The sequence below is a fragment of the Pongo abelii genome, chromosome 2, assembly GCF_028885655.2.
Source record: "Pongo abelii isolate AG06213 chromosome 2, NHGRI_mPonAbe1-v2.0_pri, whole genome shotgun sequence".
Lineage (NCBI taxonomy): Eukaryota > Metazoa > Chordata > Mammalia > Primates > Hominidae > Pongo > Pongo abelii.
Window position 1 is genome coordinate 161,399,371 of NC_085928.1, and position 27,582 is coordinate 161,426,952.

The 27,582-nt window shown below is 35.5% G+C and overlaps 1 protein-coding gene across 1 annotated transcript; it reads left to right on the plus strand.

The window, feature by feature from the left end:
* Window positions 1-25,942, plus strand: AADACL2 (arylacetamide deacetylase like 2). Its single transcript, XM_009239419.4, has 5 exons — window positions 1-138; window positions 8,954-9,176; window positions 12,396-12,465; window positions 13,815-13,986; window positions 25,340-25,942. The coding sequence occupies exons 1-5, from the start codon at window positions 1-3 to the stop codon at window positions 25,940-25,942; spliced, it is 1,206 nt and encodes a 401-aa protein (XP_009237694.2).
* The last annotated feature ends 1,640 nt before the right edge of the window (window positions 25,943-27,582 follow it).

A 27,582-nucleotide genomic window follows, 5' to 3' on the forward strand; every position in this document is an offset into this window, starting at 1 on the left:
ATGGGGCTAAAAGCTCTCTGTTTGGGGCTGCTTTGTGTTCTTTTTGTCTCTCATTTTTACACACCCATGCCAGACAACATTGAAGAAAGCTGGAAAATAATGGCCTTGGATGCCATCGCTAAAACTTGTACATTTACGGTAAGGTTAACATTGTTTTTTTCTGTTGGATATTGGGATGACTTATTGATTAAAAATGGGTGCTTATGAACTCTTTTATTAATAGTATTAATATCACCATTTTGAAAGAACCATTGCTTGTTAGAGTAAATTAATTAAACAACATTAAGTAAATAAAACTCCCTATATCTGTGCATAACAGTGAGACAGAATTCTCACTTCAAAGACTTTATGTCTAAATGTGACATGTATAAAATAAATTTATTGTGACGTATAAAATAAATGGTATTGCTAAAGGAAAAGGTTTTGAGGTTTATTTGAGAACTTGACTTAAATTTGAACTTTCAGGGACAACCTAGTCCCGTAATTATCTTTTAGTTGTTCAGTACACATTATTGATATTTGTAACTCTTTGATATTAATTTAAGGTTCTTACTATTTAATGGCTTTCATTGTCCATCTTCAATTCTAAATTGCTGGTTTTCAGGCATTATCTCACTTGGCATGTGCAGAATGAATTATAAATTCATGCAAAAATACCTCCTTCAAAAGGGAGAGATAGGGTTAGAAACTAATATTTTTGAGTTCTTAAGTTGTATAGGCTTTGTATAATATGTACTTCCATTGATTCCCCACTATCCTACAATTATTTTTATCAGGTTATGGGGTTGGGGAAGAGATTGAGAAGAACATATGCAGGTAAAAAGTAACAACTCTATAATTTGAACTCTAAACTATCTCATTTTGAAACCCATACTCTTTCTGCCAAGCCAGACAGCTTTCAGAAAGGGTAACAATAAGAGGCTCAAAGGAGAAGGCCACAGCAGAAGATGATCAGAAAAAAAGAGAGCAATACATGGTATTAGAAGAAGAGGCTGTCTTATGATGCTTTGTACAGCAAACAGTACATTTGCTTTGTGAAACCACAGTCAACTCCTTCTGATGTCTGCTAATATTTTCCCCTGTAATCACTTCTAGAGGCTTACCTTCTCCATAACTTTTCTCCAATGCTCTTACTTCTTGAGTAAGCATATGTGGGTAAGCAAGTGTCAGTTCCACAGAGAAAATACTATGTTCCCTTCCTTGATTATCTAATTTGTATCTCAGGGCATTAACTTGTTTAAACCCTACTACAATCCACTGAAGTATTATTATTACTATCATATAGACAAGGAAATTGAGCTACAGAGAGTAATTTTCTCAATGTCAATCAGCTAGTAAATAGTAGCATAAGATGCTGGTTTAAATGGATGCAAACTTGGCTTTGACATTTACTGGCTACAACTTAGAGTTTCTGCATACTTCCTCATCTTTAAATTATAAGGGTTAGCATGGTGGCTCACGATTGTAATTTCAGTACTTTGGGAGGCCAAGGCAGGTAAATCACCTGAGGCTAGGAGTTCAGGACCTGCCTGGCCAACATGGGGAAACACCATCTCTACTGAAAATACAAAAATTAGCCAGCTGTTGTGGCGCACTCCTGTAATTCCAGCTACTGGGGAGGCTGAGGCAGGAGAATCACTTGAATCCAGGAGGCGGAGGTTGCAGTGAGCCGAGATTGTGCCATTGCACTCTAGCCTGGACGACAGAGCAAGACTCCTTCTAAAAAAATTAAAAAATTAAATTAAAATTAAGAAAATAAAGTATAGTGGCTAGATGTTCTCAATTGCCCTGCAAATACCTTAATTTCCTTGCAATAACTGTAATAATAAAGATTGTTTCATGTGTTATTAACCACGTAATTTTTAAGTTTTTTTATGAGTAAACTGTCCAGTGACATAACACAAAAGCCCTCAAGAAGCTGGTCAGAAATACCAAAGGCAGCTTTTTTCAATGACATCAAATATGGAATTTAAAGGTGAGGAAAGTGCCCTAATCTTTTTGGAGTTGAAAGCCAAAAAATTTGGATTATTACTAGTGTGTTCATATGAAGATATTTAAAACTTTGGATTAAATAAAATGAACAATGAAAAAAGAAAACATGACAGCATGCCTACAAAATGTTTTTTTTCCTGAAAAAAATTTACAAATCAAAAATAATTACAGCGGCATAAAAAAACTGCTAGTAAATTAATGGATTTTGAATAGGACAGCTCTCAGTCTAAAACACTAAATATTTGAGATTTTCTTTTTTTATACACAAGGATTTATCTTTTTTTTGTCTTTTACTTCAAGTTCTGGGATACATGTGCAGAACATGCAGGTTTGTTACATAGGTATACATGTGCCATGGTGGTTTGCTGCACCTATCAACTCGTCATCTAGGTTTTAAGCCCTGCATGCTTTAGGTATTTATCCTAAGGCTCTCACTCCCCTTTCCCCCTGCCTCCCAACAGGCCCTGGTGCATGACGTTCCCCTCCCTGTGTCCATGTGTTCTCATTGTTCGACTCCCATTTATGAGTGAGAACATGTGGTGTGTGGTTTTCTGTTCCTGTGTTAGTTTGCTGAGAATGATGGCTTCCAGGTCCATCCATGTACCTGCAAAGGACATGAACTCATTCATTTTTGTGGCTGTACAGTATTTCATGGTGTATATGTGCCATATTTTCTTTATCTATTCTATCATTGATGTGCATTTGGGTTGGTTCCAAGTCTTTGTTATTGTAAATAGTGCTGCAATAAACATATGTATGCATGTGTCTTTATAGTAGAAATATTCATAATCCTTTGGGTATATACCCAGTAATGGGATTGCTGGGTCAAATAATATTTCTGATTAAAGATCATTGAGGAATTTCCGCACTGTATTTCACAATGGTTGAACTAATTTACGCTCCCACCAACAGTGTAAAAGCATTCCTATTTCTCTGCATCCATGGCAGCATCGGTTGTTTCCTGACTTTTTAATGATTGCCATTCTAACTGGTGTGAGATGGTATCTCATTGTGGTTTTGATTTGTATTTATCTAATGACCAGTGATGATGAGCTCTTTTTCATATGTTTGTTGGCTGCATAAATGTGTTATTTTGAGAAGTGTCTGTTCATATCCTTTGCCTACTTTTTGATGGGTTTGTTTTATTCTTGTAAATTTGTTTAAGTTCCTTATAGATTCTGGCTTTTAGACCTTTGTCAGATGGGTAGATTGCAAAAATTTTCTCCCATTCTGTAGGTTGCCTGTTCACTCTGATGATAGTTTCTTTTTCTGTGCAGAAGCTCTTCAGTTTAATTAGATCCCATTTGTCAATTTTGGCTTTTGTTGCAGTTGCTTTTGGTGATTTAGTCATGAAGCCTTTGCCCATGCCTATGTCCTGAATGGTATTGCCTAAGTTTTCTTCTAGGGTTTTTATGGTTTTAGGTCTTATGTTTAAGTCTTTAATCCATCTTGAATTAATTTTTGTATAAGGTGTAAGGAAGGGGTCCAGTTTAAGCTTTCTACATATGGCTAGCCAGTTTTTCCAGCATCATTTTTTAAACAGGGAATCCTTTCCCCATTGCTTGTTTTTGTCAGGTTTGTCGAAGATCAGATGGTTCTAGATGTGTGGTGTTATTTCTGAGGGCTCTGTTTTGTTCCATTGATCTATATCTCTGTTTTGGTACCAGTACCATGCTGTTTTGGTTACTGCAGGCTTGTAGTATAATTTGAAGTCAGGTAGTGTGATGCCTCCAGTTTTGTTCTTTTTGATTAGGATTGTCTTGGCTATATAGGTTCTTTTTTGGTTCCATATGAAATTTAAAGTAGTTTTTTCTAATTCTGCAAAGAAAGTCAATGGTAGCTTAATGGGAATAGCATTGAATCTATAAATTACTTTGGGCAGTATTGTCATTTCCAATGATATTGATTCTTCCTATCCACGAGCATGGAATTTTTTTTCCCATTTGTTTGTGTCCTCTCTTATCTCCTTGAGCAGAGGTTTGTAGTTCTCCTTGAAGAGGTTCTTCACATTTCTTGTAAGTTGTATTCCTAAGTATTTTATTCTCTTTGTAGCAATTGTTAATGGAAGTTCACTCATGATTTGGCTCTCTGCGTGTCTATTATTTGTGTATAGGAATGCTTGTGATTTTTGCACGTTGATTTGTATCCTGAGACTTTGCTGAAGTTACTTATCAGCGTAAGCAGTTTTTGGGCTGAGACGAAGGGGTTTTCTCAATATATAATCGTGTCATCTGCAAACAGAAACAATTTGACTTCCTCTCTTCCTATCTGAATACCCTTTATTTCTTTATTGCCCTGGTCAGAACTTCCAATGTTGTGTTGAATAGTAGTGGTGAGAGAGGGTATCCTTGTCTTTTGCCAGTTTTTCAAAGGGAATGGTTCCAGCTTTTGCCCATTCAGTATGATATTGGCTATGGGTTTGTCATAAATAGCTCTTATTGTTTTGAGATAGGTTCCATCAATACCTAGTTTATTGAAAGTTGTTAGCATAAAAGGATGTTGAATTTTATCGAAGGCCTTTTCTACATCTATTGAGTTTTTTGTCATTGGTTCTGTTTATGTGATGCATTATGTTTATTGATTTGCATAGGTTGAACCAGCCTTGCATCCTAGGGATGAAGCCTACTTGATCGTGGTGGATAAGTTTTTGATGTGCTGCTGGATTTGCCCGTATTTTATTGTGTTATTTTCACATTTATGTTCATCAGGGATATTGGCCTGAATTTTTTGTTGTTGTTGTGTCTCTGCCAGGTTTTTGTATCAGGATGAAGCCAGCCTCATAAAATGAGTTAGGGAGGAGTCGCGTTTTTCTATTGCTTGGAATAATTTCAGACGGTATGGTACAGCTCTTCTTTGTACCTCTGGTAGAATTTGGCTGTGAATATGTCTGGTCCTGGGCTTTTTTTGGTTGGTAGGCTATTAATTACTGCCTCAATTTCAGAACTTGTTATTGATCTATTCAGGGATTTGACATCATCCTGGTTTAGTCTTGGGAGAGTGTATGTGTCCAGGAATTTAACCATTTCTTCTAGATTTTCTAGTTTATTTGCACAGAGGTGTTCATAGTATTCTCTGATGGTTGTTTGTATTTCTGTGGGATCATTGGTGATATCCCCTTTATCATTTTTTATTGTGTCAATTTGATTCTTCTCCCTTTTCTTCTTTATTAGTCTAGCCAGTAGTCTATCTAGTTTGTTAATCTTTTCAAAAAACCAGCTCCTGGATTCATTGATTTTTCAAAGGTTTTTTTCATGTCTCTATCTTCTTCAGTCCTGCCCTGATCTTAGTTATTTCTCGTCTTCCGCTAGCTTTTGGATTTGTTTGCTTTTGCTTCTCTAGGTCTTTTAATTGCGATGTTCGAGTGTCGATTTCAGACCTATTCAGCTTTCTGATGTGGCCATTTAGTGGTATAAATTTCCCTCTTAACACTGCTTTAGCTGTGTCCCAGAGATTCTGGTATGTTGTCTCTTCATTCTCATTGGTTTCAAAGAACTTCGTTATATCTGCCTTAATTTAGTTATTTACCCAGTAGTCATTCAGGAGCAAATTGTTCAACTTCCATGTAGTTCTGAGATTTTGAGTGAGTTTCTTAATCCTGAGTTCTAATTTGATTGTGCTGTGGTCCGAGAGACTGTTTTTTTATGATTTTCATTCTTTTGTATTTGCTGAGGAGTGTTTTTTCTTCCAATTATGTGGTCAATGTTAGAATAAGTGCTATATGGTGCTGAGAAGAATGTATATTCTGTTGATTTGGGGTGGAGAGTTCTGTTGATGATTATTAGGTCCCCTTGATCCAGAGCCGAGTGCAAGTCCTGAGTATCCTTGTTAATTTTCTGTCTCATTGATCTGTCTAATATTGACAGTGGGTGTTAAGGTCTCCCACTAGTATTGTGTGGGAGTCTAAGTCTCTTTGAAGGTCTTTAAGAACTTGTTTTATGAAACCTGGTGCTCCTGTATTGGACGCATATATATTTAGGATAGTTAGCTCTTCTTGTTGCCTTGGTACCTTTACCATTGTGTAATGTCCTTCTTTGTTTTTGATCTTTGTTGGTATAAAGTCTGTTTTATCAGAGACTAGATTTGCAACCCTTGCTTTTTTTTTCTTTCCATTTGCTTGGTAAATCTTCCTCAATCCCTTTATTTTGAGCCTATATGTGTCTTTCAATGTGAGATGGGTCTCCTGAATACAGCACACTGATGAGTCTTGACTCCTTATCCAATTTGCTAGCCTGTGTCTTTTAATATGGTCATTAACCTATTTACATTTAAGGTAAACATTGTTATGTGTGAATTTGATCCTGTCATCATGATGCTAGCTGGTTATTTTGCACAACAGTCAATGCAGTTTCTTCAGAGTGTCATTGGTCTTTATATTTTGCTGTGTTTTTTCAGTGTCTAGTACCAGTTTTTCTTTTCCATATTTATTTCCTTTCCATGTTTCTTTCCATATTTATTTCCTTTCCATATTTTCTCCTTATTTCCTTTTGTAAGGCAGGCCTGGTGGTGACAAAATCCCTCAGCATTCGCATGTCTGGAAAAGATTTTATTTCTCCTTTGCTTATGAAGCTTAGTTTGGCTGGATATGAAATTCTGGGTTGAAAATTCTTTTCTTTAAGAATGTTGAATATTTGTCCCCACTCTCTTCTGGCTTGTAGAGTTTCTGCAGAGAAATCCAGTGTTAGTCTGATGGGCCTCCCTTTGTAGGTAACCTGACCTTTCTCTCCGGCTGCCCTTAACATTTTTCCTTTGTTTTAACCTTGGAGAATCTGATGATTATGTGTCATGGGGTTGCTCTTCTCAAGGAGTATCTTAGTGGTGTTCTCTGTATTTCCTGAATTTGAATGTTGACCTGTCTTGCTCTATTGGGGAAGTTCTCCTGGATAATATCCTGAGGTGTGTTTTCCAACTTGATTCCATTCTCCTTGTCACTTTCAGGTGCACCAATCTAATGTAGGTTTGGTCTTTTCACATAATTCCCTATTTCTTGGAGGCTTTGTTTGTTCCTTTTCTTTCTTTTTTTCTCTAATCTTGTCTTCACACTTTATTTCATTAAGTTGATCTTCAATCTCTGATATCTTTTCTTCCACTCGATTGATTCAGCTATTGATACTTGTATATGCCTCATGAAGTTCTTGTGCTGTGTTTTTCAGCTCCATCTGGTCATTTATGTTCTTCTCTAAACTGGTTATTTTAGTTAGCAGTTCCTGTAACCTTTTATCAAGGTTCTTAGCTTCCTTGCATTGGGGCAGAACATGCTCCTCTAGCTCAGAGGAGCTTGTTATTACCCACCTTCTGAATCCTACTTCTGTCAATTCGTCAATCTCATTCTCCATCCAGGTTTGTGCCCTTGCTGGAGAGGAGTTGTGATCATTTGGAGAAGAGTCATTCTGGTCTTTGGAATTCTCAGTGTTTCTGGGCTGGTTTTTCCTCATTTTCATGGATTTATCTACCTTTGATCTTTGAGGCTGATGACCTTTGGATGGAGTTTTTGTGTGGGGGTCCTTTTTGTTGATGTTGATGTTGTTGCTTTTTGTTTGTTAGTTTTTCTTCTAACAGTTAGGCTCCTCTTCTGCAGGTCTGTTGCAGTTTGCTGGAGGTCCACTCCAGATCCTGTTTGCCTGGGTATCATCAGTGGAGGCTGCAGAACAGCAAAGATTGCTGCTTGCTCCTTCCTCTGAAAGCTTCATCCCAGAGGGGCACTAGCTTGATGCCAGCCAGAGCTCTCCTGTATGAGGTGTCTGTTGACCCTTGCTGGGAGATGTCTCCCTGTCAGGAGACACAGGGGTTAGGGACACATTTGAGGAGACAGTCTGCCCCTTAGCAGAGCTCAAGCACTGTGCTGGGAGAATCCTCCTTCTCAAGATCAGCTGCTCTCTTCAGAGCCAGCAGGCAGGAAAGTTTAAGTCTGCCGAAGCTGTGCCCACAGCTTCCCCTTCCTCCAGGTGCTCTGTCTCAGGAAGATGGGGGTTTTATCTGTAAGCCTCTGACTAGGGCTGCTGCCTTTCTTTCAGAGATGCCCTGCCAAGTGAGGAGGAATCTAGAGAGGCAGTCTGGCCACAGCCACTTTGCTACATGGTGCTGAATTCCACCCAGTCCAAATCTCCCAGTCTCCTTAGCACTCTCAGGGGAAAACCACCTACTCAAGCCTCAGTAATGATAGACCCCTCTCCCCCCACCAAGCTAGATCATCCCAGGTTGACTTCAGACTGCTGTGCTGGCAGTGAGGATTTCAAGCCAGTGGATCTTAGCTTGCTGGGATCCATGGGAATGGAACCCTCTGATCAAAACCTCTTGGCTGCCTGACTTCAGCCCCCTTTCCAGGGGAGTGAACGGTTCTGTCCCACTGGAATTCCAAGCACCACTGGGGTACAAAAGAAACTCCTGCAGCTAGCTCCATGTCTGCCCAAACAGCCACCCAGTTTTGTGCTTGAAACCCAGGGCCCTGGTGTTGTAGGCACATGAGAGAATCTCCTGATCTGCAGATTGCAAAAACCATGGAAAAGCGCAGTGTCTGGGCTGGGTAGCACAGTCCCTCAACGGCTTCCCTTGGGTGGGGGAGGGAGGTCTCCTGGCTCCTTGCACTTCCTGGGTGAAGCAATGTCCCACCCTGCTTCTGCTCGCCCTCTGTGGGCTGCACCCACTGACTAACCAATCCCAATGAGATGAACTGTGTACCTCAGTTGGAAATGCAGAAATCACCTGCCTTCTGCATTGCCCTCACTGGGAATTGCAGACTGGAGCTGTTCCTATTCAGCCAGCTTGCCAGATAGTTGAGATTTTCAAGGACAAGAAGGTTATGCAATAAGATCTTTACAGTATTATTTGGAAATAATATTTTTAAATAGTCTATTTCTTTTTGTTTACCTTGCTTATTTTTTCTTCCTTTTCAACTTTCGTTTTAAATACATTTGGTGTTATTTAAATATCTAAATATTTAATTTTGTTTGTTTTGTTCTTACAGGCTATGTGTTTTGAAAATATGGGTATTATGAGATATGAAGAGTTTATATCCATGATATTCAGGCTGGATTATACCCAACCACTTTCAGATGAATACATCACAGTGACTGATACAACATTTGTTGACATTCCAGTACGATTGTACTTACCAAAAAGAAAGTCAGAAACCCGAAGGCGAGCTGTAATATATTTTCATGGTGGTGGTTTTTGTTTTGGAAGTTCCAGTAAGTTCATTGTATAAGGAAAAAGTGTAGCTAGCTCTACATTTTTGATATAAGAACTATTTTATATAAATATACACACTTACACTGATATATACATCTATATATATACTTGTCTGGATATGGATAAGTATAGATATAAATGTGAGATATCTAATAAAGACACATAGACATATGTTTGGCAAATAATATTATGGGGATTTTAAATTCAGTTTTTGTTTTGTTTTGTTTTTTATTATCCTTAGCTTTCATATTGAATGAACATATATCAAAGGAAAATAGGATATAAAGTCAGTTATTAAACTTTTTTTCTTGGGATCTGAATTCAGGAGCAGAAACATTGAGGGGATGCAGATGTTTTAATTAACAAGTCAAAAGCATTTGCTATTGGTTGTTACAAGATCAAGTTTTCAGTTACTGATAACATAATATAAATACTGGTAAGGCTTAGAATGCAGTTGCTGGCATTGACTCTAAAAAGAAAACACAAAATAGCACTATGTAATAATAAACTCTTCCCATAAAATCTAGGTTCCCTACTTGTCTTTTTAGGCATTTTTCTTACAGTGATTATTCAATAAATGTTTTTGTGAAGAAAAAAGACACACACATAGTGAAAGAGAGGGACATCTGATGATCTCTAGAGGGATTATTATCCAAAATGTTCTAATCTGTTTCTTTTATGTATTTTTTACCTTCTTAATGTTTTCAATAAATTAGATTTCATCTATAATTTAATTTATATCATGCATTAAAATGGTCAGAATAACCTGCTTTCTTGATAAGATAAATACCAAGTTTGCCTCATTTCTCTCCAAAGAAATGCATTCATTCCACTGAAGTTTTTATGAGGTGTATGAAATATCCAAGTGTTCATATACATATTACCTAGGACTTGAGTAAGCACAAAAGAAATGGCCACTGACAGGAAAATATCACTTTGATCGAAAAATACTAAGAAGTATTCCTAATTATTAGGGTTATATCTCTTTTTACTGACATAGGCAATGATTGTGATCAGTAATTTCTAAAACTGTGAGAATTATTATTCAGGAGATGACATTCCAACATTGTGCTTAGCTAAATTCTAGATGTCTTTTGTCAATATTTTGGTTTTATATTTACACATTATTTGTTTTCAGATCTCCCAAACGTATGTGAATACACTGGAAAAGACTTAGATACTTTCTATTTTTTCACCAAGAAAAAATAGACATTATAACTATTTTCTAGTATTTGCAAATTTTAATTTTCTTTCTTTTTCCCCTAGGCTTCCTCTTTTGTCTTCTCTAAAACATATCAAAGTTGCTTTGAGAACCAAGAAATATAGGAAAATGTTGCTCCAGTAGACTTTTTACATACTTTTGTGATTTTTGTTTTTCAACATTTATCCTCATATCTTTTTGTTTCTATATGCATTCTACAGACACTATAACAATAAAAGGGCATGGAATAAAAGAAACATGACCAGATAGATTATATCAGCAAATATTCTATGAGTAGAGACAGTTTGAGATAAAAATGGGAAACAAACAAGCAAACAAAAATATGGCTTTAATTCTGAGACAAAAAGGATTGGGAGATGAAAATGAAGCCATAGATTTGGAATACATCACTGAGTGGCTTTAAAGGTTATGAAATGAAACTGGAAATAAGACCCCAAGGTCTCTGGATGAAATGGACTCCTTGTGGCTGATAAAGATACCCAAATTATGATACTAAGAGCTCAGTGTCCATAATGAGTGAGAAAAGGGTGGTCACACATCACTTTGTTCCCAAAGAAGGCAGCTCCAAACATCCTGTTTGCGCCCCTGAGCTAAGATGTTTCCAAGCTGAAACACCTTGACTAGAAAACTCATCCCACCAGTTGCTTGAAAGGGGTATCTAACAGACTTTTGGTTTGGGGCTTGGAAACTACCCCATCAGGAATCAGCTGTTTTAAACTATTTGAATAAGTTTGAATCCTTTATTTACATATATATACCTGATTGTGATTGAGGGGTGCCAGCTGATTCTCCATATTTAAGCCACAGACCCTCTTTTTTGTCTCTGGAGCACACTTTTGTTTTACATGGAAGGCTATGTCTCCCTAGTCTGCAGATTTTTTTTTAAATAGAAAATAAAACTCTCCCATTTTCTTCTGAAGATCTCATGGTCTTTTGTTAACCAGGTGAAGCTCAGAGAGTTCTTAGGTCTTGTACATTTTGGTCTTCATCTATGCATGGCCTTTTCTTGAAAATTAACTTAATATTTAATAAGACATCATTTTTTTTTCTATTTAAAAGACTAGGTGACTTACTTTCCTGTTTTCAAGGTTATATATACACCCAGTGGTTAGTTTTTACTTTGCAGTTTTGTTAATGTGCAAGAGAAGGTCCAGAAAAGTCTGGAATTTGATCACAACTCTAGAATTCTCTGCATTTCTAGGATCTTGTGGTAAATAAAGCAGCAGCAGATGTCACAGAATTTGCCAAGGTGCTTGGCCAGGTCCCTGGTAAATAGGATACGTGGGGACCTGGGGAAAGATATGTGTGTGTGTGTGTGTGTGTGTGTGTGTGTGTGTGTGATGTGTCTGGGGAAAGTCAATAGCTTGTATGTCAAGCATGTCAAAACTCATATGTATATCAAGTCTTCACACTGACCTGCCAGAGGCTCTCTCATATCTAGTTATTATTCCTTAGACTCTGTCTTAATGCCACTGTTATTGGACTATTTTATTATGTGGCATCTTCAAAGAAGAAAAGAGGTTTTGAAGAACCATGTTTAAAGACTCAATACATACCATTACTTTCTTTTTCCTCCGACTTCTGAACCAGTTAAAAAATTACACACAGAGTTCACATAAATTCAAGTCAAACCATTACCATTATTTCAGATGAAGTAAAATGCACCAGGATACAAAGGGTCCTGGGAAGGGTCACTGAGTACAGACAGCAGATGTTAAGACGAAATTACAATAGGCTGAGCCTATTCTAGTTGATCCTCCCCAAAATAATCAATTGGTGAAGTCATCCTTTTCCTCCTGGAGAGAGTGGCTGAAAAGACTAGGAAGGGGAGAGTGTGCCATGTGGATTCAGGTCCATCTGCTTGGAAATGGGGGGTGGAAATAAAAGCTCCTATGTGATATTCACAAACCACAGTTATTTCCACATTCATATCTGTAACAGTTTCTATAGCTTTTTAATTACAGGAAATACTTTGATGTTTATTTCTTCATTTCAGAACAGAGGGCTTTTGACTTCCTGAATAGATGGACGGCAAACACACTTGATGCTGTTGTTGTAGGCGTGGAGTAAGAGAATGATTTTTTTCTGGCTACTACGATTTTTGCCTTTACCATGTAGAGGTTTGATTTCCACATGAAGTCAGCTATGCTTCAAATATAATTTTTTAAATTAATATATTTTACTTGTCACCATTGCAACATAGACTGCTCCTCAAAGAGGTTCAGTGTCCCATTATTTTTCTGTGATTGTGAGAATATCTGAATTATACCCCAGAGTAAGCAGTTTTGGAAACACTTGCTCTAGACATGTAAGACTCAGGTCCTATAAGGCCCTAGTAGTGTCCCAAGTAACATAGCTGGACAGAAGGAAGTATGTTAACTATTGCACATTTGGGATATTGGATTGTATTTGAGCAGGCAAGAAAAGTTTAATTTCATAGCTTTTGAAGTAATCTAAATACTATTTTATACCTGTTTTGATATAATAATATGTTTGTGCCTGGCTTATACATTCTATCAAATCCCTTAAATTTGTGTTGTTCTTTGTCCAAAAAGTATAAATCCACTGCATTTTAAATAAAGATACCAACATCTTTTTGGTACACATCTATGTCTAAGCTACAAATTACTTAGAGTTTTCTAGATAGTTTATAATAAAATTCTAAGAACCCTATTACCAACATTTCGTATTGCCTATAGAAATATACACGTTTTAGCATTCTGAAGATCAAAAAGAAAAAGCTCTATGAATTGGCTGCTAGACGTATTTTCCTGCTTTACTGGTCTACATAAACTGGGGAAAAAATCAATTTGTGCCCATGAAAAGAAGAGTGTGACAATTTGCCTTACAAATGAATTTACCAGAAATAAGCAAGCTCTCTGGCATATTTAAATTTTATTTATATATCAAAATTTTTATCTAGTAATAACTACTGGGTATTATCCATGATGAAGTATGTGCACCGTCAGCTTATAAAATTTTTACCTAAATGTCCTTGATAAAATAGGACACTGCCTACAATATGCTCTCAGATCTGCAGCCTATTGTGCTTTTTAAACAAGCGTTTTTAAAAAAATGTTTGGATTACAAGTTACATTGAGAATATGATGTAAGCTATAGACCATCTCCATTCTAAAATACACTTGGACTAAAATTTTTGCTTACAATTCCTAGGAATTTCATAACACTCCCCTGACTCCTCACAAATAATTCCATCCATGGACTTTAGGTACAAGATTGAAAACCTTATACTTTATTACAATAATTTTCATTTTAATCAAGAGTTAGTAGAAAACGTAGGCTTGATTTTTAGAAGAATGAACAATAAAGGCTGGCATTAAATTGCATCTATTTGGTATTTGATAATTAGATGGACAGATACAACCATAAATGCTTTATTATTCTTTCTTTAAAGCTATAGGCTGGCTCCTCAACACCACTTTCCTGCTCAGTTTGAAGATGGCCTTGCTGCAGTCAAATTTTTTCTTCTGGAAAAAATTCTTACAAAATATGGAGTGGATCCCACCCGAATCTGCATTTCGGGAGACAGTTCTGGGGGCAATTTAGCAACAGCGGTCACTCAACAGGTACATTAAATTTGTTTTTATGATAGGAGGTAGAAGTTGAGGCTCATTTTTTTCTATAGATAATTCAGTTCTTCCAGCACCATTTGTTGAAAAGACCATTCTTTCCCATTGAATTACAGTAGCACTTGGGTAAACATTTATTTAACCTTAATGTGACTATTTCTGGATTATTTTGTTCCATTGATCTACATGTCCATCCTACCGCCAATACTACACTGACTTCAACTTTGTTCTTCTTTAAAAAAAATCTAGTATTCCATATCTTTCCCATTAAAATATTAGATTACCTTATCAATTTTTAAAAAGAAAGACTAACTGAATTTTTATTAGGATTGCATTGAATCTATAACTTTGGGGAGGATTGACATGTCAACAATATTGAGATTTCCAATTAATGTACATGGCATGTCTCATACTTTATTAGATCCTCTTCAATTTCTCAGCAATAGTTTACTATTTTCAGTGTAGAAATCATGGAAATCTTTTCTCAAATTTTACTCTGAGATTTTTTTTTATTTTATTAAAATAATATTTTCCAAATGCTTATTTGGAACATTTTGTAATTTGTAATTTATTTCTATGCTATATAGAAATACAATTGATTTTGATATTGGCCTTTTCCCATCATATCCTCAATAAACTCACTTATAACTCTAGTGTTCTGTGTGTGTGTGTGTGTTTTTTTTTTTTTTTTTTAGTTTCCTAGGATTTTCTATATTTTCAATGACTAGAGACAGTTTTAGTTCTTGCTTCCCAGTACTTATTCCTTTTAATTTTTCTTTTATTAGTGCACTGTCTGGGGCCTCTAGTAAAATATTTAATATAACTCTCTTGCTTTGTATTTTCGGAGGAAATTTTTCAATATTTCATCAATAAATATAGTATTAACTGAAGGTTTTTATAGTTAGCTTTTGTCAGATTGAGGAAGTTATTTCTACTCCTAGTTTGCTGACAGTTTTTGCATAAATGGGTGTTGAATTAGTCAAATGTTTTTAATGCAACTACTGAGATGATCATGTAATTTTTCTTATTTATTCTTTTAATGTGGTAAATTATGCCAATTGACTTTCAAATGTTAAATTATGCTGACATTCTAGGCATGAGCCTTACTTGGTCTTGATGAATTAAAATTTTCAAATGTTGCTGCTTTCCGTTTGCTCTAGTTCATTAAATGTTTTGTATTTTTGAGATTAATCTTTATTTTTTAACACTTTTTGTCAGGATTTTTTTTTTTTTTTTTTGAGATGGAGTTTTGCTCTGTCACCCAAGCTGGAGTGCAGTGGCACGATCTCGGCTCACTGCAACCTCCGCCACCTGTCTTTGTCAGGTTTTGAGAAAAATTACACTGGCCTCATTAAATAATTTGGGAAGAATTCCAACTCTCTTATTTTCTGTTTTTTTTTTCTCTTTTGTAAGGTTGTATTGAGGTACAGTTGAAAAGGAAAAATCATATGTATTTAAGATGTACAACATGATGTTTGGATATATGTATGCATTTTTAAACAATTAACAAAAGCTAAGTAATGTAATCATTACCTCACATAGTTACCATTTATTTTTTCTGTATGCTGAGCATGTTTAAGATCTGTCTTAGCAAATTTCAAGTACACAGTATTATTAACTATAGTCACTGCACTTAATATTAGATCTCCAGAACTTATTCATCCTGCATAACTGAAACTTTGTAACCTTTCACCAACATCTCCCCGTTCTCCCCATCTCCATCCCCTTTCATCTATATCCCCAGTTCCTCATAACCACCACTCCACTATCCACTTCTAGGGGTTTAACTTTCTTAGGTTCTACATATAAGCAAGATTATGCAGTATTTGTCTGACTTATTTCATTCAGTGTAAGGACCTCCAGGTTCATCAATGTTGTCACCAATGACAGGATTTTCTTCTTTCTGGAGGCTTAATAATATTTCCATTGTGTGTGTTTGTGTGTGTGTGTGTAGACACACACACACACCAAATTTTCTTTATCCATTTATCCGGCTGACAAACAGTTTGATTCCATATCTTGGCTATTTGTGAATACTGCTGCAATGAATATGTGAGTACAGATATCTCTTCATGTTACTGACTTTGTTCCCTTTGGCTATATACCTAGAAGTGGTATTGCTGAATCATCTGGTAGTTCCATTTTTAATTTTTTGAGGAAACTCCATACTGTTTTCCATAATGGATATACTAATTGACATTTCCAACAACAGTGTACAAGGGGTCCTTGTACATATGTCTACCCAGCTCTATTTCCCATTTTTTAAATTGGGTTATTTGTTTTCTTGCCATTTAGTTGAGTTCTTTATACATTTTCAATATTAACCCCTTATTGAACCCATGGTTTGAAATATTTTCTCCTATTTTGTAGAGTGTCTCTTCACCCTGTTGATTGTTTCTCTTTTAGTGCAGAAGCTTTTTAGTTTGAGACAATCCCATATATCTATTTTTGCTTTTGTTGCCTGTACTTTTGGAGTCATACCTCCCAAATTATTGCTTAGACTAATATCAAGACATTTTTCTCTAAGCCTTCTTCCAGTAGCTATACAGTTTTATATTAAGTGTTAAACCTTTGACTCATCATTTTGAGTTGATTTTTGTATATGAAATGAAATGAGTGTCCAATTTCATTCTTCTGCATGTGGATATATGAGAATTCTCAACATTATTTATTGAAAAGACTGTCTTTTCCTCTTGTGTGTTCTTGGTACCTTTATCAAAGATCAACTGACCATTGCTATAGCTTGGTCTTTCCCAGTCAAAGCTCATGTTGAAATTTGATCCAAAATGTGGCAGTGTTGAAAGACTGAGCCTAGTGAGAGGTGTTTGGGGCAGGAGGGTGGATCCTTCATGAATAGATTAATGCCCTTCGGAGGGAATGAATGAGTGAATTCTTGCTCTCCAGGGAATGAATTAGTTTGTCAGAGAGCAGATTATTAAAAATAATCTGGCTTCCTTGGTTTCTCTCTCTTGCTTCCTTTCTTGCCATGTGATTTCTTTGCACATGCAGATTCCCGGTTCTCTTTCAGCCGTGAGTTAAAGCAGCCAGAGGCCATTATCAGATGCAGATACCCAATCTTGAAACTTTCAGCCACTAGCATTGTGAGATAAAATTTTTTAAATAAATTACCCAGTCTCAGGCATTCTATTGTAGCAGTGCTAACTGAACTAAGACAACAATTTATTTCTTAGCTCTTTATTCTGTTCCATTGGTCTATATGTTTGTTTTTATGCCAGTACCATACTGTTTTGATTATTGTAGCTTTGCAGTTTATTTTGAAATCAGGCATTGTGTTGCCTCCAGGTTTGTTCCTTTTACTCAAGATTATATTGACTATTCAGTCTTTTGTGGTTCCATATGAATTTTCTATTTCTGTAAAAAATACCATTGAAATTTTGATTGGAATTGCATTGAATCTGTACATTGCTTTGTGTATATAGACATTTTAACAGTATTAATTCTTTGGATCCAGAAACATGGTTAATCTTTTCATTTACTTGTGTCTTCTTCAATTTCTTTCATTAATATTTTATAGCTTTCTGTGTATAGATCTTTCTACCTCCTTGGTTAAATGTATTCCTAGTGTTTTGTTTATGTACCTATTTTTGATGCTATTGAAATGGGATTTTTAAAAATTTCTTTTTAAGATAGTTTGTTGTTAGTATATAGAAATGCAAGTGATTTTTCTATGTTGATTTTGTATCCTGCAACTTTACTGAATTTATTTACTTGTGCTAACAGATTTTTGGTAGAGTCTTAGGGTTTTCTATATCTAATATCATGTAATATGAATTTTTTTTTTTTGAAACAGAGTCTCGCTCTGTCGCCCAGGCTGGAGTGCAGTGGCATGATCTCTGCTCACTGCAAGCTCCGCCTCCTGGGTTCATGCCATTCTCCTGCCTCAGCCTCCCAAGTAGCTGGGACTACAGGCACCCACCATCACACCTGGCTAATTTTTGTATTTTTAGTAGAGACGAGGTTTCACCATGTTAACCAGGATGGTCTCGATCTCCTGACCTCGTGATCTGCTGGCCTCAGCCTCCCGAAGTACTGGAATTACAGGCATAAGCCACTGCACCCGGCCCAGACTTTTTTACTTCTTTCTCATTTAGATGCTTTTTATTTCTGTTTTTGTTTGTTTGTTTTTTTGTTTTCTTAATTGCTCTGACTAGGTCTTCTAGTATTTTATTAAATAGGTATAGTGAGAATGGGTATCTTTGTCTTGTTCCTGATGTCAGAGGAAAAGCTTTCAGCTTTTTACCACTGAGTATGATGTTAGCTGTGAGGTTGTCTATATGGCCTTTATTATGTTGAGGTACTTTCCTCTATATATAATTTGTTGAGAGTTTGTATAATGAAAAGATATTGCATTTTGTCAAGTCATTTTTTGCATCTGTTGAGATGTTCATGTAATTTTTATTCTTCATTCTCTTACTATGGTATATCACATTGATAGATTTGTGTGTATTGAAGCATCCTTGGGATAAATCCCACTTGAACATGGTGTATGATCCTTTTAATGTGCTGTTGAATTTGGTTTGCTAATATTTTGTTTATAATTTTTGCATCTATGTTCATAATGGAAAATTAGCCAGAATAGCTTTGCCTTTCATGACCTCAACATTTTTTAACAGTGCTGGGGATTTTTCTGTGATGCTTACTCATTACGTCAGCTTCTGCCACCTGTGCATCCAGGCTCCTAAGTTCACCTATAAGTCTCTGTCCATCACTTCCTCCACCTATGCATCTATGTTCCTAACGAATAGTTTGCAGCCTTTTCTTATCTTTCATGATCTTGCCACTTTTCAAGAGTGCTGGTTTTTTCCTGATGTCTACTCCTTATGTCAACTTGTCTACCTTTCTATTTAAAAAAAAAAAAGATGAAACTAGTCTTCTTCAGACTTCTTTTTGAGAAACACTGCTCTGTACTTTTTAAAATATGACTTTAGTTATAAAAACTTGAACCAAAAGGTTACTCTAGGTGCCTATTTATTTTTTAAAATTTCTTTCTTCTTAAGTATTATAAGATTCAGGATTAGAGCACTAGAAGAAGTTTATATACATACATATTTTTATATGCATATACACTTGAAATATGTGTTATACATACATATATAAGTATATATGCACATACATATACATGTACATATACATATGCCTATACATATATATTAACCTATGACATCATACACACAAAACTCTATTGTGAAACCAAAATTGCAGTGATAACAAAGCCTCACCTTTGGTTCTATACCTGGGCCTCCCTTCAACCCAACCTGCTACACTTTAGTTGCCCTTCATGTTTAGAGCTCTAAGTAAATTTTCTTAGGAGAAAAATAAAAGAGGACTTCATTGCCAAGAAGAAAGTTTGCAAACCATTAGACATGTTGATTCCTGAGGACTCTTTCAGACTGAACTTATTTGCTATTTACTTGAAATAATGTCATTTATTTGAAAGATCTTGCTGGAGTAAAATGAGGAGTATGATGGAGGGTAAAAATTGGAGAATGCCCTGCTTAGAGATTATTATACTAATTACTATGTAAAATTGTATAGCACTCTGGTCTAACATTTCATCTGAAACCGGTTTGGGGAATGCAGAGATTCTGAAAGCTGTCCAACAATTACCCAATAGTGATTAAGCAACATCTTACCATACCTCTAATTTCTTGCACATTTGTAACATTTGCTTGGCTTTGCAAGTGTAGCAAGCATAACTGAAACAACAATTGGGCTTGATGTATTGGCTCACCCCTGTAGTCCCAGCACTTTGGGAAGCCCAGTGGGGAGGATTACTTGAGGCCAGGAGTTCAAGACCAGTCTAGGAAAAAATAAAAAAATAAAAATAGCCACAGGTAGTGGTACATTCCTGTAGTCCCAGCAACTCAATAGAGTGAGGCAGGAGGATTGGGTGGGCCCAGGAGTTCGGGGTTTACAGTGAGCTAGGATCACACCACTGCAATCCAACATGGGTGACAGAACAAGACCCTGCTTCTAAAAAACAAAAAAGAAAAGAAAGAAAGAAAAAAGAAATAACAATTGGATGTAGCCATACAGATTCATGAATGTGTGATACCCTACCTTATAACTTTTCAGCAGGACAATACTTAATAACACAGGCACCAAACAGAGACGTGATTCTCAGTAACATCTGTAGCGCAGCACAAAAGTGAATAAAAATCTAACATCATTCTATTTCTTAATTAATTATATAAGAACTTAGTATCTATTTAGACATTCTGATTTATCTGTTCAAAGGGAACATAGTGCAGTATGCAGATGAACAGGTTGCAGAAGAACCAGTGTACTTAATGAGCATTTAAAAAGGTGATTTTCTTTATCCTTTCCTATTTACTTTTGTGATTATACTTTAAGTTATTTGTTCTTCATGGACTGCTAAACTTTCTATATGAATTACATTTTCATTGAAAAGCTTTATTCCCTGTACTGTGTTTATTTTGGGTCATAAGAATCAACTTTTACTTTGAAATTATTATAGAGCTCATTTTTTCCAATGTCTCATGATCCTGTGATCGATAATATGTTATAGATTACGGCTTTAAAAATTCGGTATCAATACTCACCACTGAGGGATATATTTTTAAAAATGACTCATCTGTTTCAATTCACATTATAAAAGGATTTTCTCATGGATTAGGATGCATACATTATCCTGTCATTTTCTCTTGTGGACGTGGTAACTTTTCAATTGTATTCTTATTATTGAGAAGAAATGAATATATTTAACCTATTATTGCTAGATTTCCTGGCAACATCACATGATGTGTCCTAAAATCACTAATGTGGCTTGCTGGTCACAACGATCTGGATGATCACTATAGCTTAGAAAACTCTTGTGGACATGGTGCCTTAATCTTTAATTAAGAGGAAAAACTATTTCTAAACTTTAATCGTATCACTTAAATCCAATTTCATGGCCACATTTTATTTTAAAATAATGTATGCATTACTCTTATTTAGGATCAGAGATATTCTTTTTACTTTCATAAAACAATGGGAATTGATTTGATATTTTGAAGTAATTAGTAAGTCCTACTCTCTTAGATATTCTAAAAAATAAGTATTTCAATGTAGGTAATTTAAAGAGGAAGCTGTGATATGCGATAGCTCTACTTATTTAGGTTTATAGCTTTGGTCTTTCTAAATATACTTTTGCTTCTAATTTGTATCATTAGTCATAAGGTGGTAATAAAGCCTTATGACCTTATTTATAATAATATTTCTATGGCATCCCATATTTCTATGGCTATATATGATATTACATGTGACACTTCTTTAAAAATATTAAAAAACTCTTTAAAAACAGTTTAATAGCAAATATTAATCAGAAATTATAATTAATGGTGATGATTTTTAGAAAAACATGATTGACATGCAGCATTCTTGGACATGGGATGATGTCCCATACATAGATAGTATGTATGTTAGTTTCTGTTATTTTGTTTGTTTACCTCTGTGTAATCACAGCATATCAGTGTTATAGAGGTCACCTGAAATCCATCAGAAGCAGAAATATCTGTCTTCTTTTACTTGCACTTGGAAGTGGTATCAATGTGAGCCCTGCACTTCTGAGTGATATAATCTCTTTTACGGTCACACTTTTAGGACGTAAAGTGGGAAGTGGGATTTTAGGGGAAGAATAAAGATCAGGAAAGGACAGGATTAATCTGCAAGGAGGAGAGCAGGTTGATTATCTTGGACTCTAGCCCATGTGGGAGTTTTGCAGTTTCCAGCACGGTTGGAACATGCGTGCTGGGATGAGGCCAAAAAATCCTCCCATATTAGAATTTCTTCATGGTGGTTAATAGTTTATCCAGATACTCATTGGCTAGTTGTGTATTGTTGGAATCAAGTTTGGAGTTGTTAGGGGTAGTTGATAGAAAGGAAAATTAGTGGGGATAGCAATCACAGTTGCTATGAAGTTGAGTGCTCTGGGTTGAAAATGACAGACATGTTAAGTTTGGTGAACAATACTTACCACTAGCAATGTAGGAACTCCTCAAATAACAAGTTAATATTTTGTCTACATCCATCCTTCCATGGATGACAGGCTATGGATAAGTTGGTGTGGGCATGCAGGAATTTGAATAACACACACTCAAACCAGGGAGCTAGACGGTAGGGTATCTTGCGAACCAGTAACTGGATTGAGAAGGGTAGTAGATGATGGGGGGCAAAGTGCAAGGGCCGTAATATGTTCCCTTGGTAGCGGAAACTATTATTCTCTAGGAAAGTGCCATGCCCTTTGAATGGTCACAGGGCACTTGGGAAACGGGAGAGGATTCAGTAATGCCTCGGAAATGGGAGAGGATTCAGTAATGCCTCAGACTGTCTGGAGTTGACTTTATGCCAAGCACAGGTGTCCATGGCAGATTACTGCTTTGAATGGGCTTTGAAGCAGTTGAGTCATAAAATGACACAGGGCATGAAGTCATGGATCATCCCTTCTCTGACTTTGTTACTAGCTTCCTTTCAGCCACCACTCCCAATTCATGCTGTCCAGGACGGATGTTTGTGAATAAAAAAGACTGATGAAGGAGTGAAAATCATGCTGATCCACATGTTTACTCCAAGCATTTTAGCATGGCATAGAAGCTTTTCATGAACTGGGTCCCAAATTTTGCTCTCAAAAGTATAGACTTAGGCGATCAGTCTTCATCATGGTATAAATAAGTTACTTTCCTGCTGACAATAATACCAGTGGCATGGCGTATAACTTGAAAAACACGGCCTATAACTTGAACCAATTAGAGATTCAAACTGGGGGACTTAATAAGGGAGGGGAAGAGCAAATAATTTATATGAGACAATTTTACTGTAAATACCATAAGTTTAGGATTAATGGTGTTTAATTATAAAAGGAAAGTTCAAATGCATACTATCCATTGTGTTTTCATGAAAATAAAGGTCATTGTTGAAAAAGATTAAGAATAAGGACGGGCTTTATTGAAGCTCTTCCACAACCTTTAAGTTACTTAGCTATCCAAAGGTCTTTATTATATTGGAAACGTAATAAAAAGGTAAATAGAAATTTAAAATACAGTTACCAGTGTCTAAACTCTAAGGACATTACCATGAGCTAGATATGTTCTCTCAACTTTTTTGACCTTTTACTTTTTCATTCTTGTTCTTTACAAAGTAATAACATCCTGAGATGAATGTCACCTTTTTTTGTACTCAAGTACATATTAGTTACCCACAAAATCAGAAATATATATCCATTTCTTCATGTCCATTTTATAGAATGCTCCATTCTAGGCTTGTTTTGGTTTAGTATTAATGTTTATGTGCACTTTTGAACTTTGCTTAGCTGGTTGTCTTCGAGACCATATAGGTCTAGGAGGAAAGAACTAAGCTACAGATAGGTCAATAATTCAGCATTACTGTTCGGACCTACTTGTTTTACACTTGTTACTGTTTCTCAGATCCTATTATTCCTGGCTCCAGATATAGTGTCCTGTTAAAAGAATTATAAATCAGATATTATAGTTCATAATATTACGGTTTCCATATTATTAAAATATTCATTTTTCTATTATTTTCCCATATGATATTAATTACTTTACTATCTTAGGCCCAGTAAGGGGTACAATGACAACTTAGGTATCATGTCAGTGTTTGTGAAATTCAAAACCAAGTAGAAAGATTAATCACGTACATTTTTGTATAATAAAGGAAAAGTGACAATTGGCCTTAAAGAGGTAATAGAGATTTGGGAATTTAAAAAAGAAGAGTTTCCTTTGATCAGGTATTTACATGCATAATCACACATATATACTTGTGACTATATATAAAATGTGTAGAAAATATCTGAAACACACCAGATAAATAACACAGTTGTTAAGACTATGGCAAAATTGCCAACCTCGGAGAATCTGACTCAGGTGCTTTTCCAATATCTTGAAGAGAACTGACTTTAGCATGGGTTTTGAAGAATATTAGAGAGAGAGGAAAAAAGCCTTGAATGGCAAAGTAACAAATGACATAATGGGGAACTTAGAGATGGGAAATACTGACACATTTGTTGAAGTGATTTATTTCATATGGCATTCCAGAAAGGAAAGTTAGGGTCAGGCAAGGGTATTGATGGACACTTTTTGACCTGTCCCTGTTTATGTGTTCTCTGTTTTTTTTTTTTTTTTCTAGATTAGCGAGATTTAGAGTAGGATGACTGAGGGTGGGCTATTGATAGCAATCTTTGATTAGTAAATTATCTACCTAAGGGCACGGCAGAGAGATTTGAGATCTAGGAAATTTTCTGTAAGATAACTTTGTTTTGGCTCATTTTCATTCTACACTTACTAAACCTCTAGCATCTTGGAAGTACATTGTGGAGATGGTAGGATACCATTTCCCTTTCTGAGGTACCTCTTGGATTTCAATTTAGTTTTTCCTTTCAGTTCAGTCAGCCACTGTGGTGACTGGTTGACTTAGAGGTACATCCTGTGGTCCTGAGCTTTTCACTTGGAGCAGCAGCAGGTATTTCCATTTGTCCAGATCCCAGACTCTAGCCAAGGCAATAGCTCTTGGGAGATTAATTCAACGTTGTTGTCTCCTGCAATCTGCAGGGTCATAGGTGAGGCCTCAAATGCCTTTTTATTTGAAAAAGAAAAGGCACTCCTTATCAAGTACTTCACATTTTTTCCTTGCATATCAGACTTATGCACATCGATTTTTTCATAATTTTCTCCCTTTGTCTCTCCAACGCTGCATCATTCTCATAAGATACCTGTTGATTGGCCTTTTTTTCTTCACCTTGGTCCATGTGCTTTTGCACTGGGATAATGTTTCTTAAAAATTATGGTATGATGTTGGTAATATCTACCTTGTTTCCAAAGAATATATTCTAAAAATGTTTAAGATATTTTTTAGATTCTATAATGAAATAATATGATTTAATAGCTATGTTTATTTCTTCCACTCACTCTGGTTACTTTATTTAAGAAGGATTTTTACAAACTTATATATACTGTCAATTTCCACTAGAAATATCTTTAGAATTGGATCATTATCGTTTGTGATTTTTGACCAAAAAATCCTGTGTATCTCTCTCGCCTTGTACCTTCTGTCTCTTTCCCTCTCCTCTCTTATACTTTCTCCTTTTTTCCTCACACACAAAATCAATATTTTTTAAAATCTTAAATTTAAATTGGTTTGAATTCTTTTATGCCATGGTAATATATTATAAATATTATAAAAATAATTATGATATATCACATCAATTTATGTAGATTTGTTTATCTCATGACTGCTAGATAATGAAAATTCAATTTTTTCTCCTGGTATTTTGGAAATTTTTGCATTAAAGAATATTACCATGTATTTTCAGGTGCAGAATGATGCTGAAATAAAACATAAAATCAAGATGCAAGTCTTACTTTACCCTGGCTTACAGATAACAGATTCTTATTTGCCATCTCACCGAGAAAATGAGCAAGGTATAGTTTTGACCAGGGATGTAGCCATAAAACTCGTGAGCTTGTATTTCACCAAGGATGAAGCACTTCCCCGGGCAATGAGAAGAAACCAACACATGCCTCTGGAGTCAAGACATCTGTTTAAGTTTGTTAACTGGAGTATTCTTCTTCCTGAGAAGTATAGAAAAGACTATGTATATACTGAACCAATTCTTGGAGGACTTAGTTATTCATTGCCAGGACTTACAGACAGCAGAGCATTACCCTTGTTGGCCAATGATTCTCAGTTACAGAATTTGCCACTAACCTATATTCTTACTTGTCAACATGATCTCTTAAGAGATGATGGACTTATGTATGTTACAAGACTTCGAAATGTTGGAGTCCAAGTTGTTCATGACCATATTGAGGATGGAATTCATGGAGCTTTATCATACATGACTTCACCATTTTATTTACGTCTAGGTCTTAGGATAAGAGATATGTATGTAAGTTGGCTGGATAAGAATTTATAAATATGTGATATATATGTATAGCCCTTACATAGTGGATTGTAATTTGTGATATTTTGTGGTTTTGGAGCAAAGAACAATGTCATTTGAGTTATCTAAATCTATATTTGCATCATTTGTAGCAGTTAATGTGTGTCCTTGAAGAGTTACTAAATTTTCTGACTTGCAGACCCCGAATATGTAAAATGTATGTAATCCTGCCTATTTTCTCCTTACTTATAATTTATTATAATTATGTTGGTCCTAATAAGAACCAATGCTTATTAAAGTTGAGAAATAAGAGTGGTTATTGGCAAATTAACAAAGATAGTTTCCAGATAGGCACAGAAATTGTTGTAGTGAGTGGGAAGAGGAAAAAACATGGAAGAAACTTACTGCTAAAAATATATGGAAACCACTGGACTTAATAAACCCTAAGGGCCCTATATTAGTTTTCTGTGACTATTGTAGCAAATTACTACAAATTCAGTTGTTTAAAACAACAGATATTTATTCTTTTACAGTTCTGGGTTCCTAAAGTATGAAATTAGTATTAACTAGGCCCAAACCAAGTCACAGGCAAGAGACACGACTCCCTTGGAGACTCTCTAGAAGGTGCTCTTTGCCTCTTTTAACCTCTGGTGGCTGCCAGTATTCTTTGACTATTGTTAGATCAGTTTAATCTTGAAGGCCAGCATCTTCCAATCTCTTTCTGCTTCATGTTCACATTGCCTTCTTCTCTGCCTGTGTCTAATCTCCCTATGGGCTTCTCTTAGAAAAACACATGTGTTTACATTTAGGAGGGTACACCTGAATAGTCTAGGATAATCTCTGCATCTCATGATCCTCAATTTAATTGCATTTGCAGATTTCCCCACCCTTTTCTATATAAAGTAACCTTCAGAGATTAGGATGTAGTTATCTTTTGGGAGGCCATTTTTAAAAATATTTTCAGTCAAATTTTATTTTTTAAAGGAGGCAGCAGATCAATATTATAATTCAAGAATCTGATCTAAATATGCATTCAATAATGAAGAACATTTGAGTATGGACTAGACAAGCTTCTCCAAAAAACTTTCAAATATATCATCTCAAATTACCTAAAGAATAAATCACTTCTGTAGCCCTTTTGTTGAGTGGAATCATAAACAAAAAACTGAAAATTTATTGCTATGAAAACAGATCCATGGTACGATGTTATAAATTTTGAGTATTAAGCATAGTCAGTTGAATCCAATTAAGAAGTTAAAAATGTAGTAAGAAATGTGTATATGTATGAGTATGTGCGTGTGTGTGAAAAATCTACCATCCAACTGACCCAAAAACAACTTACTCAGTTGGGACCAGACATTTTTCTCAATTCTCCATTATTCAGAAGGCAATTAAGAATTACAATTTCAACAGTCCACAAACAAAATAAGATTTTTTTAATGTAGAGAGAAATTAATTATGTTCAAAGAGCCCCTTTTATTTCACTCAATTTCAGTACCCCAAATCTAAAAACACATCCATGACTATGACAAATGAAAATAAGTGTCATGGGAATCTGTTACTTTTTCCTCTGAGAAATAAAATCTAAATGGAGATTTGATACTATATACTACACTAAGAATATTGTATTTTTCATAATTCTGATTTAATTTCCTTTAAACTTGATATATTTT

What these genes read in the sequence shown, in the direction of transcription:
- AADACL2 (XM_009239419.4), top strand. Translation starts at nt 1, where the DNA reads ATGGGGCTAAAAGCTCTCTGTTTGGGGCTGCTTTGTGTTCTTTTTGTC. An exon ending in CTAAAACTTGTACATTTACG is followed by an intron (nt 139 to 8,953) that starts GTAAGGTTAACA and finishes TTGTTCTTACAG; the next exon opens with GCTATGTGTTTTGAAAATAT. An exon ending in GCTGTTGTTGTAGGCGTGGA is followed by an intron (nt 12,466 to 13,814) that starts GTAAGAGAATGA and finishes CTTTCTTTAAAG; the next exon opens with CTATAGGCTGGCTCCTCAAC.